The 13,146-nt window shown below is 34.8% G+C and overlaps 1 protein-coding gene across 1 annotated transcript in view; it reads right to left on the bottom strand.

The window, feature by feature from the left end:
• The window catches only part of LOC123608473 (CD2 associated protein), a 136,562-nt gene that overhangs the window by 11,179 nt on the left and 112,237 nt on the right, over positions 1–13,146 (bottom strand). The window contains exons 14-16 of the mRNA XM_045498474.1: positions 3,668–3,780; positions 2,856–2,957; positions 697–878 (exon numbers count right to left, since the gene is read on the bottom strand). Of these exons, the coding sequence (XP_045354430.1) occupies positions 697–878; positions 2,856–2,957; positions 3,668–3,780 (397 nt within the window). The remainder of the gene's footprint in view (positions 1–696; positions 879–2,855; positions 2,958–3,667; positions 3,781–13,146) is intronic.

Here is a 13,146-nt window from a genome sequence, read left to right as displayed (position 1 = left end):
CTAGCAGAGACAGTGATCCAGTTCCTCTGAAAAGTAAATCTACATATAGATACACTCCAGATCTAAAATACAATTGGTGGGGCGCCTGGGTGGTGCAGTCGGTTAAGCGTCCGACTTCAGCCAGGTCACGATCTCGCGGTCCGTGAGTTCGAGCCCCGCGTCGGGCTCTGGGCTGATGGCTCGGAACCTGGAGCCTGTTTCTGATTCTGTGTCTCCCTCTCTCTCTGCCCCTCCCCCGTTCATGCTCTGTCTCTCTCTGTCCCCAAAATAAATAAATGTTGAAAAAAAAAAAAATTAAAAAAATAAAAAAATAAAAAAATAAAATAAAATACAATTGGTGTGGGGATGAGCATTGGGTGTTGTATGGAAACCAATTTGACAATAAATTTCATATTTAAAAATAAAATAAAATAAAATAAAATAGGACTTTTCCTAATATTTTTGAGACTAATTAACTCCTTTGTTTGACCAGAAAATTTGTACCCTTAAATTATACCTACATATTATACCTTTTCTACAATCAAGCTACAAGAACAAATTTTCAAATTCAAGATTTTTGCAGAGTACTATTAATGAAAATTTCACTGAAAATATACTTGCTTATACCAGAAATTTGGCAGATTACATCTCTGCTTGACATGAAAGAATTCTTTACATACGTGTAAGTAGTATTGAAAGAAAACAAGGGCTACTTACCCATGATCCCTTTTTAGCGCTTCTACAATGCACAGCAATTCAATAATCTGAGCTCTAAGTTCATCCAAGGGATTTTTTTTCCCATCATCTGATTCTACTTTAGCTTTGATTTCCAATGGAGTTAAAAAAGCAGCTGTATTTGGTTTAGAAGCACTTGAAGGTGTTGAAGGGTACACAGATGGCTGAAAACATAATAGCAAATGTTAATTTATTGTATTTATATTTATAAAACTTTCATAAAAATTTTTATAGCAAGGAGATAATTAAAATAATACTTCAAGATAAATGATAAACTTGAAAACTCAAAAATCAGTTTGATAATATTCACAACTGGTAAAACCACCAAACAACCAAAGAATAAACCTGCAATCATTAGGGGTTTATGTGAGAAATGTCAAGGGCTTTATCAATAAAAAGAACAAAAAAGTGGAAAAGAGGGGCGCCTAGGTGGCGCAGTCAGTTAAGCGTCCGACTTCAGCCAGGTCGCAATCTCGCGGTTCGTGAGTTCGAGCCCCGCGTCGGGCTCTGGGCTGATGGCTCAGAGCCTGGAGCCTGTTTCCGACTCTGTGTCTCCCTCTCTCTCTGCCCCTCCCCCGTTCATGCTCTGTCTCTCTCTGTCCCAAAAATAAATAAACGTTGAAAAAAAAAAAATTAAAAAAAAAAAAAAAGTGGAAAAGAAAAGAAAAATCTATTAGATTTATCTTACGAATGGTTTTCCCAGTGGCGTATCTAGAGACAAGAATATATCAGCATTTCTAAGGTGCTGTGGGTTCTTTTTTTTAATGTTTACTTACTTTGAGAGAGCAAGAGAACACGCATACACACACGAACAGGGTTGGGTAGAAAGAGGGAGGGTGAGAGAGAGAATCCTAAGCGGGCTCCATGCAGTCATGTCAGTGCAGAACTCGACACAGGGCTCAATCCCATGAAACATGAGATCACGAACTGAGTCAAAATCAAGAGTTGGATGCTTAACGGCCTGAGCCGTCTTGGTGCCCTGTGCCCCATTAGGGTGTTGTTTTGATCCTCCATATTACATATCCTAAGAGGTTCACTTAAAAGTAATTATGAACAATTTAGCAAGGCATTAACATCAATCCACGGCCTGATGCTCTTGCAGTATTTCACTAAAGTAACACGAAATAGAATTTCAGTCTAATGATGACAGTTGAGAGAATCAGATTAAATGTATCTGATAAATTTTAGCAGTAGCCAAATGCCCGGGAATGAATTTAAGGAGGAAACATGAACTTAAATGTAAGATGTGTATAGGACGTGATAATACTATCTTACATAAAAATGACAAGAGTTTAGAAGAGTCTTAACACCATGTAATAAATGGAAGAATCCATGTATTCTGCCATTATTCCAGGATATATTCAGTGCTCATTATGGTGCCAAACAACAAACTAGGTTAGGAATAAACAAGTGATGGCCTCTGGAACACAGAGTGTATGTTTAATGGGAAAATGAAACAGATGGGCACGCCTGGGTGGCTCAGTCAGTTAAGCATCTGAATTAGGTTCAGGACATGACTTCGCGGTCTGTGAGTTCCAGCCCTGCATCGGGCTCTGTGCTGACAGCTCAGAGCCTGGAGCCTGCCTGGGATTCTGGGTCTCTCTCTCTCTCTCTCTCTCTGTCTCTGCACCTCCCCTGCTTACACTCTTTCTAAAATAAATAAACATTAAAAAAAAAAAAAAAAGAAAATGAAACGGATGAGCTATGCCTTAAAAAATAGTATGAAGTATTTAACATTTATATTACTCATTTACAATAAGGTCCTCTACAAAATGAGCTACAGAGGATAGTGTGACTTTCATAACTCAATTTTTTAGCAGGAATTATTTTATTTCTTGGTAGAAACAACTTTTTTCTTAAAGACAATTTAAGGGATGCCTGGGTGGTTCAGTTGGTTAAGCATCTGACTCCTGGTTTCAGCTCAGGTCATGATCTCATGGTCCATGAGTTCGAGCCCCGTTTGGGATTATCTCTCTCTTCCTCTCTCTCTGCCCCTCCCTAGTTGTGCTTTCTACCAAAAATAAAGAAAGAAAGGAAAGAAAGGAAAGAAGAAAGAAGAAAAGATACTTTAAATTCCACAATTTTGCTATTCACAAAGAATCCTACAAATTATATAAATCTTGGGCCACAATTCGGCTCACCTTTGGAGAGTAGCATGAATCCTTTTTAAATTCAGATGGCTTTAAGTTGGCACTATCTTCTTCTTTTGGTAACTTCAAGATTTTTTCTGGGCTTTGAGTTGGCTAAATGATTTTTTTAAATCAAGAAACAGAAAATACCAAAAAGGAAAAGGCAATAAACATTTGGATAATAAACTAAGTAACTATTATCACTGTTTTTAGCAGTAGCAGCTACTATTCCAGATATTCCATCATTGTTAACAGGATAGTACGTAATTTCAAGCTGAACAACAAACTTGCATGTCTTCAAGGTAAAAATAGCCTGCCTCTTAGCAACAAAAATTTTCTCTACTTAAGTAATTTAAAAGCACTGTAACGCTTACGAGCTAGTGTATTAAGGCACTACCAGTATCCCAGGCAAAGTCCAGAAAGCATAAAAAGAAGCCACACATTTTGATACCAGCATTAATACTACCAAAAAACCACTGACTATCGCACAGGAAAAAAATGTTCTCATTCCTTCCTAAAGTGAATAGGTACCACTCAATTCTAATTATTGTTGTTAGATGGGTAGATTACACAGATACTCTGACCTCTTTTGACACTGTGCTTTTGTGGTTATGGTCTCAGGACAATTCTTTATTCCTGATTCTGTTACCTTCCATTCCAAGTCTCTCTGCAATGAACATAATCTCATTATCTCCCTAAATATAACCAACCATTTGCCACTTAAGTATCACAGCTATCTTCCTGATTTTTAAACTTTGGTGGAGGCATAAATCCTCCCTCATTCTTAGAAACTTTTGTGTTTTACAACAGCAAGTGTAACTCACGGAATGTCCACCATTGAAGCGGCCAGGTAACCTTCTTCCAGGCATTTTCGGCCTATTTGCAGTGAGATGTAGCAAGTTTTCTGAGGAAGCTATGTCATCAAAATTTAGAAGATCTGGAGAATAAAATTAAACACATCTACTAAGAGATAACTACATTTTAAAAGATAAAAAAGAATGTTTCTGGATTTTTAACAAACTATACATTAAAAAGAGTACCACTAGGACTCACAAGTTAACCTGTGCTTTTCATATGCATTTGGAAAACAACACTCACCCTTAGAAACAAACATCCTCTTTACTGAATACATTTTAGAAGACTTTATTAACAACATAGAGTTCCTGTTTCTAATAGAGACTTAGATTTCAACAAAAGTTCTTAGTGAAACATATAAATCTGAACCGAAAATTGTGGTATCATAAAAAAGCTTGTAATCTTAAGTCTTGCTTGTTTAAAAAATAAAAAAAGCATAATCTACTTCTTCAACTCATAATTGATTACAATATATCAGAAACTCAACACATAAAATTTGTTTTAAATTTCAAGTAGTATCCTAATATTCAAATTTTAAGGACTCAACTGTATGTTTCCAATTGCATTTCTCAATGTAAAGTGAAAGCATAATGAGTCTTTATATGTGTGTGTGTGTGTGTGTGTCTGTGTGTGCACAGTATGTTGTAGCTGGGATTCAAACTGTTCATAGTTCACTGCACTTTTGCTTAGACATTACCATGTTTAGGAACTATAAGATAAGTTACAAATCTAAGGCAAATTGGGTATCAAGGAAAAACGCTACAAGGATGGTTCACATGTTTCCCCACCATCGGAGGCTGGTCAACTTTTGATTCAGTAACTTAGGTTTAAAGCCTATGTAATTCGTATCTCTGAAACAATGGTATATAGTATCTTCCCTTTTTCTAGATGATCTTTTAGAAAACCCTGATGAAAGAGGTGATCTTTAATTCTGAAGCCTAGAAATCTGTAAGTGATCCAAGTATCCTAAGGATAACTCCAGACATTTCCATTGTCAATGTAATCTTCCTTTATCCTAGACTCCAAACTAAGGCTATCAATCACAGTCAAGATAACTGATATGCCAACAGCTATCTTTGGTTTAGAAGACAGAAAAAATTCTGTATATTACCATTGCCTGGATATTTATAATGTTTTCTGTCGAATATTTAAATATCCAAACTCAGTGATTTGTTATTTCTTAACAGACATCTACAAATAGTTACTATTACTCCCCTCAAAGCTTATTCATCAATTTTCATATTCAAAGTAATTAATTTAGAAAAAAATTTTAAGGGTTAACAAAGGTATCACTGTTTGACAGTATGCATTTTATAACAAATTTAAGTATCTGTTGATCTGTTAATTCTTTTCCATTTTCACATTCTGTATTACTTTGTGTGTTCTATCTTCTATCTAGTCATGAGGTTAATACATCACAAGAGGCAATCAAAGGAGTTTAATTTTGGTCTTGAGTCTTGATAATTGTTCATATGTACTTATAAAATATAATAAACCATAATAAGAGACACAGTGGCTTTAATGGCAAATGCATTATATAATGTGAAAGACCTTGAGTTTAAATATATTTTTAAATATTTCACTTTATTTGTAAATTTCATAAAGAAAACCAATATTTAAAAGATGTTAAAAACTTGCTATGGTTTGAAGGGTTAAAAAATGCTGAGGGGTGCCTGGTTGAGCATTCCAACCGACTTCGGCTAGGTCATGATCTTACAGTTCATGAGTTCCAGCCCTGCATCGGGCTTGCTGCTATCAGCACAGAGACCGCTTTGGATCCTCTGTCTCCCCTACCCCCCCTACCCCCTCTCCAACTCCTATGCTCTCTCTTTCTCTCTTTCAAAAATAAACATTAAAAAAACTGCTGATACATGTGAGTATTGACAACCGACACAAAAATCTAGAAAAGTACAATCCAATAATTTTGGCATGTGAAGATTATTTTCAAATGCATATTTAAGCAACTTGCAGAAAGAAAAAGAAACAAACAGAAAAACATAGGAATGAAGAGAAATGAAACTGAAAGGATAAATAAAAGGTAGATCTATAAAATTATAGACCATGCTCATGTAAAAATGCCTTCCATATGTCCAGTTGGGGCTACAACACCAAGACAAATAATTTTACTATTCTAAAACTCTCTCAGGTCCTCCATTTAAGCCATCAGGTTAGTAAAATAGTGCACATTTTGGACTCATGATCTACTTGAACACATTTAAATTTGCCTAAGAGTGATGAGTAGATTTATACTGTACACATGGCATGAAAGGCATGAGAGTCACTTAACTCTTGCAATTACATTGCCACTCTGCCAGCCATTTACATTTCTACCTATTGTCTAAGAAGACATGGAATTTTAAAAAGTCAAAGTGAAATATCAAATTTTGGGAGAAAATAAATGGACTTTTACAGTTTTCAGTTACAAAAAAAACTTTTATCAAAAGAATATCTTACACTAATCAGGAAAATTTTTCCAACATCAGTTTTATTTTCAAATGGAAAACCAAAAGGGTTAGAATAGACAGACAAACATGTACACTTTTAGTACAATTACAAAGAAAAATCAATGTGCACCACCTATTTATATTGAATATATTGTTTTGATTTCTTTTATAAATTGTCATCTTACCAAAATGGAGAAAGGTAGGATAATTTCCTGACACGTAAGAAGGGAAACATGGCAAACAGGCTAGGAAACAAAATCTGGAAAGAAAAGTCAAGGATAGGAATGTCTAGAAAAAAGACTAAACCAAAAAAATTATTTTACAAAGCAGGAAAAAAGAACAGCTATAGAATGAATAGAACCATTTAAATGTTTAGCATATACCTACTGCAGTTTATCTAAACTTACATAAGATGTGTGGTAGATTTTAGATTTATTGTCTTTTCAAAAGAAAAAACGATGACTAGTATTAATTTCAATACACCATTAAGTAGAAAGAAGCCTTTTTAAAATTACTCACTGAACACCAACACAGCTTCGAAAAGGAGTTTTAGTAAAAAATTAGAGGTGAGAGTAATAAATTGATAGTTAACATATCAACAACTCATTAATATAGTTAGAACTAAAATTAAACTACCTTTCAGTCAAGTTTTAGTCTTTAGCGTATGACAGTAATTACAATGAAAAAGGCAATTTTAATTCTCTGGTATAATAAAAGAAAAATAGGACAAACAGTATTTTTAAATATCACTATAAAAATACAACTTATGCAACATTTAAAATCACATAATACATAAATGAAACTTCAATTATGCTTTATATGATACTCTCTATAAACATCAAGAAAATTATTATAAGAAAATAATTTTTATCTCTGCTCTTATTCTCCAGGTAAGTTCCACATTTTTGGGTGTGTTTTGTTTTTGTATATAGACTCATTTTTTTATAGTGTGTACCACTCAACAAGTGGGCATCTTATTAGAAAAATTCCACCTTGAATTCTTTCTGGAAGAAATATATGAATAAATATTGGGAAAGCAATCAAACAAAAATAGATCAATTATCAAGCAAAACTAAGGAGAAAGAATATTTCACCATTTAACAATGTAATGCTTTGGCATCAAATAATGTTATACATCTCTACAACTTCCTTTTAACCCAAGAATTTACCACAGAAAGTCAAAAAGCATAAAATACTCCACTATAAGCATACTTCATTAGCTATGCTTTCTCACTGTAATAGGTATGTTACCACTAAATTTACGATCTTCTATTTTAAGACTAATTTTTAAATCAATGTTATGTCCCAGAAAGCTTACTACTTTAGAAATATTTAGACCATGTGAACTTTATAATTAACCAGTGGTAGCAGTGAGATTATTCTGAACTAATTTTTGATGAAGTGCTTGAAAAAGAGGGGAAAAATTAAAACATGGTTCTAACAACTATGCAATTTATGGTACTACCTTATAATATGTGAGAATATATACTGAAGGACATTTATTTTTAAAATAGTTTACAAATGGCTTCATATACAGGAAAGTCATATCTGAGAGGAGTGTTACGGATTTACATCCTCTACAGATGAGAGCAGAAACAGGAAACAGGATTAACAGAGGAAAGGAAAAGAATGGAAATAACACTTTATAACAACTTCCACATCACATATTCTAGTAGATACATTGGACCAATTGTTATTTAAGCCAAAAAACAGATTAAGAAACAAGACCATGATCAATGAGCTGATAATTTAAAACCCCCATATTTGGGGCGCCTGGGTGGCGCAGTGGGTTAAGCGTCAGCCTGACTTCAGCCAGGTCACGATCTCGCGGTCCGTGAGTTCGAGCCCCGCGTCAGGCTCTGGGCTGAGGGCTCAGAGCCTGGAGCCTGTTTCCGATTTTGTGTCTCCCTCTCTCTCTGCCCCTCCCCGTTCATGCTCTGTCTCTCTCTGTCCCAAAAATAAATAAACGTTGGAAAAAAAAAAAAAAAAATTAAAACCCCCATATTTAATAGCAAAGTCAGTGTCCTTATTACTATATCATCACCTGAAATTATTTTATGTAATAATGAGATTCTAAGAAGATCTTCATGTATGTTTTAAACTTTCTGAAACATGTGAAAGGTCAAGTTTCACATACCATTTTAAAGATATGAAACCTCAAACTGAGCCAAAAATATAAATTGAAATATATCTAAACCTACTGCCAAATCTGAAGTTATCTGATGCAGAGCAGTATTTTTTTTAAGGTGTCAATACCTCAAAAAAAGGATTTCAAACCCTTTTATGCTACAAATACTAAAAACACAACATTCCAATAAAAAAAGGCAATGAGGAACAGCCGGAGTTGAAGTTTGAAACATGAGCTGTATGTTATCAGCAGCCAGGCCTTTTGTCTTAGAATAGTACTTGTGACTAAAATAATACCTGGGTATACTTGCTCAGTAAATATTTTCTATGTAATATAAACAAAATTTCCAAAATTTACAGGCATATCTCATTTTACTGCACTGTGCAGATACTACATTTTTTTACAAATTGAAGGTTGGTGGTGGCCCTGTGTTGAGCAAGTGTATCGGTGTCATTTTTCCAACAGTATTTCCTGAGTTTCCATGTCATATTTTAGTAATTCTCGCACTATTTCAAACTTTCTCATTACTATTGTATTTGTTATGGTGATCTGTGATCAGTGATCTTTGGTATTACTATTTTAACTGTAATGAACTGTGCCTACATAAGATGTTGAACTGAATCCGTAAGTGGTGTGTGTGTTCTGACTGCTCCATGGAGAAGCTGTTTCCCACCTCTCTCCCTCTCTTTGAGCTTCGCTATTCTCTGAGACACCGAAATGGGGCAATTAATAACCCTACAGGCCTCCAAGTGTTGGAGTAAAATGAAGAGTCACACATATCTTTCAGTCAAAAGCTAGAAATCATTAAGCCAAGTGAGGAAAGCATGCAGAAAGACGAGACAGGCCAAAAGCTAGGCCAATTATGCCACCTAGCCAAACTGCAAACGCAAAGGAAAAGTTCATGAAGGAAATTAAGTGTTACTCTAATGAATACATAAATGAGAAGAAAGCAAACAGACTTATTGCTGATAGGGAGAAAGTTTTAGTGATCTGGATAGAATATCAAATCAGCCACAACATTCCCTTAAACCAAAGCCTAGTCCAGAGCAAGGCCCTAATTCTTCAATTCTGGGAAGGTTGAGAGGGGTGAGAAAACAGCAGGAAAAAAGTCCTGAAGCTAGCAGAAGTTGGTTCCTGAGGTTTAAGGAAAGAAGCCGTCTCCATGAAAAAAGACTGCAGGCAAAGCAGCAAGTGCTGAGGTAGAAGCTGCAGCAAATTATACAGAAGATGTAGCTAATTAATGAAGGTGGTTCACTAAACAACAGATTTTCAATGTAGATGGAACGGCCTTGTATTGGGAGAAGATGCCATTTGGAACTTTCATAGCTAGAGAGGAGAAATCAACGTCTGGGCTCAAAGCTTTAAAGGACAGGCTGACACACTTGTTGGGGCTAATGCAGCTTGTGACTTGAAGTTGAAGTCAGGGCTCATTTACCATTTTGAAATTCCTCAGGCCCTTAAGAATTATGCTAAATCTGGGTTGGCTAGTTGGCTCAGTCAGATAAGGGCCCGACTCTTTGAGTTCAGCTCAGGTCAGGACTTTGCAGTTCGTGGGATGGAGCCCAATGACGGGCTCTGCACTGACAGAACACAGCCTGCTAGGGACTGACTGACTCCCTCCCTCCCTCCCTCTCTCTCTCTCTGCCCTTCCCCTGCATGTGTGGGCTCTCTCTCTCTCAACATAAATAAACTGAAAAAAAAAAAAATTATGCTAAATCTGTGCTCTATAAATGAAACAAAAAAAGGACAGCAACACATTTATTTACAACATGGTTTACTGAATATTTTAATCCCACTGTTGAGACCTGCCCAGAAAAAAAGATTCTTTTCAAAGTGTTACTGCTCATTGACAATGTACCTTGTTACTTCCCCAAGAGCTATGATGGAGATGTACAACAAGATTAATGCTGATTTCATGCCTGCTAATATAACATCCATTCTGTAGCCCAAGGATCAAGGACTAATTCTGAATTTCTTCCAACTTTCAAGTCTTATTATCTAAGGAAAAGGCTTCATAAGACTATAGCTGCCATGGATGGTGATTCCTCTGATGGCTTTAGACAAAATAAATTAAAAACCTTCTGGAAAGGATTTATGATTCTAGATGCCAATAATAACATTCAGGATTCATGGGAGAGGTAAAAATACCAGCATTAACAGGAGTTTGGAAGATGTTGATTCCAAGTCTCATGGATTAGTACTTTGAGGGGTTCAAGATTTCAGAGGAGGAAGTAACTGCAGATGTGGTGGAAACAGCAAAAGAACTAGAATCAAGTGGAGTCTGAAGATGGAACTGAATTGCTGCAAATCCATGATAAAACTTCATTCATGAGCAAAGAAAATGGTTTTCTGAGGTGGAAACTATTCCTGGTGAAGATGCTATGAAAATTATTGAAACAACAAGAAAACATACAGAATAGCAGATAAACTTAGTTGATAAAGCAGAGGCAGGGTTTGAGAGGACAGACTCCAATTTGGAAAAAAGTTCTACTGTAGGTAAAATGCCATCAAACAGCATCACATGCTACAAAGAAACTGTTCATGAAAGGGAGAGTCAATCGCTGTAGGAAACTTCACTGTTGTCTTATTATAGAAATTGCCACAGCCACCTCAACCCCCATCAGCCACCACCCTGATCAGTCAGCGGACATCAACATCAAGGCAGGACCCTCCACCAGCAAAAAGGTTGTAACTTGCTCAACGCTCAGATGATGGTTAGCATTTTTTAGCTAAAGTATTTTTTGGTTAAAGTATACACATTTTTTTAGTCATACTGCATTGCACACTTAATAGACTACAGTATAGTGTAAACCTAACTTTCAAAGGCACTGGGAAACTAAAAAATTCATCCAATTTGCTTTACTGCAATATTCGTTGTATTGCATGGTCTGGAATGGAACCATCAATATCTCTGTGGTGTGTCTGTGTATTTTCTGAACTTAACTGGGTGTTAGGTGTAGTACCAAAGGCAGCCTGATCGTGGGAGGAATGAAGTACAACAGTTTAGAAGTCAGATGTTAGTTTTCTGTCCTTACATATGTCTTGGCTCCTCTAACTTACTTCCTTATTCATTTGAAGAAAAAAAAAATTAGGAATTTGCAAACCCTCTTTCACAAAGCCTCTTTGTTTTTTAATGAAGAGTAAATAATGGCTATGGATAAAAGAAAAAATTTGGACCAAAAGCAATAAAAAAAAAATTAAACTATATAACCACCAACAGTTTGACATTACTACATGTGTTATTTCTAATAAAAATGTAGCAAAGGAAACAAAGCTTGCTGGTGATTATATATAGAAAAGTTTTTTAAAAGACGAAAATTTATCTTAATTTACTTAACTTTTTAATAATTTCCATAACCTTGAAACAACTAAATAAAGCAAATAGTCAAGAATGTTATAAAGCAACAGAAAAATACAGAAAATACAGGCTCTAAATATTACTCTTTCAGCTCCTGAAGAGACTCCTCAAAATGTAAGGCTTCTGTGATAAAGATTGCAGAAAACTGCAGAATTTCAAAAGACGATACAAATGGATTCTTTTATATAAAAATTTAATTTAAAAGTGTGCACACTTAATCTTTTTTGCTGAAATATTATTTTTGAAAACATATTTCTAGTAACATTTTAAATCAAAGAGAAAACAGTAAAAGCTGATAGAGTTATTTTTTTACTACTGACTTCAATAAAAAATAAAGGATATTTTTTTAAAACCTGTTACAAAGAGGATTTTTATTTTTGTTTGTATTTCACCAACGGTAAACAATTTTTACCAGATAAAACACACTAAATATATTTGAGTGAATATCTCTAAAGTATAATCAACATCTCACCACTTTCCAGAAATTATTAATGAATATGGTTTCAGTCAGAGCAGGCAGGAGCCGAATATAGAATGAAAGGATCTTTATAAAACGTTCAAATTAAAAAAACTGAAGGAGGCCATGCACAGGTCAGAGCTTTTACACTGGCAAATGACAATATGGAAAAATAATAAGATCACCTACAATTTTCAAAAGGTAGTAAGCAGCATATCTTACAATATAGTGACAAAATCTAAGCGTAATTGACCTTTAAGTCTGAATGTATTTATGAAATGTTAACATGAAGGCTAAAAAATATATTAAGACATTAAAACTTTTATAAGAATATCATGAGCACTTTAGGGGATTTAAAGAATTCTCTTCTGATTTACACGATCTTGGACATGTACTGTGTCCAATAGTTTGATTACTTTAGACACAAAATAGCATCTGCCTTTTGGAATAACTATAAAGATACAATAAGAATATAAATGAGAAAGTGCTTGGAAAATGTAAAAGAACTAAAAATAAATGCAAAGTACTACATAATAACTATTACCACAAATGATTGTGCAATGTTTTAATACTGAGACCTTTATCAAAACTTCTGTGTTCCAAGTTTTCCATTTTACAACTAAGAGGTATAAAAGACCAGGAGACAAAACTGATGGGTTGAAAAAATCTGTCCTAAAACTTAAGGAACAACATTTAGCTAAGGAAGTAAAGCCTGCTGATACACGCACACACGCATACACGCAGATATAAAAAGCGTATTTTCCTAAACTGGAAACAAAAGTACCTTGAGATAAAGTGAAGAAGTAAAAATAATCTTCAATGTAATCTAGTGTTGGCATTAAAAATCAATGTGATCTCTTTATTCTTAATTTTTCAAACTAAAATGTATTCCTATCTGCCTAAGTTAGATAGTACAGACATTCCATCATGAGGGGACAGAATGATAAATGGATTATCTTTTAATCCATTTCTCAGTCCTTATGTGAATCAAGTATTTTTGCCCATTTACCTTCTTTTAGTTTTATTTTTCTATTCCAGCTTCATAGATTTTAAATAAATTT

The sequence above is a fragment of the Leopardus geoffroyi genome, chromosome B2 (genome assembly GCF_018350155.1).
Source record: "Leopardus geoffroyi isolate Oge1 chromosome B2, O.geoffroyi_Oge1_pat1.0, whole genome shotgun sequence".
In the NCBI taxonomy this organism is placed as follows: Eukaryota; Metazoa; Chordata; class Mammalia; order Carnivora; family Felidae; genus Leopardus; species Leopardus geoffroyi.
Note: the sequence above shows the minus strand (reverse complement) of the source record. Positions and strands in the feature narration are given on the sequence as shown.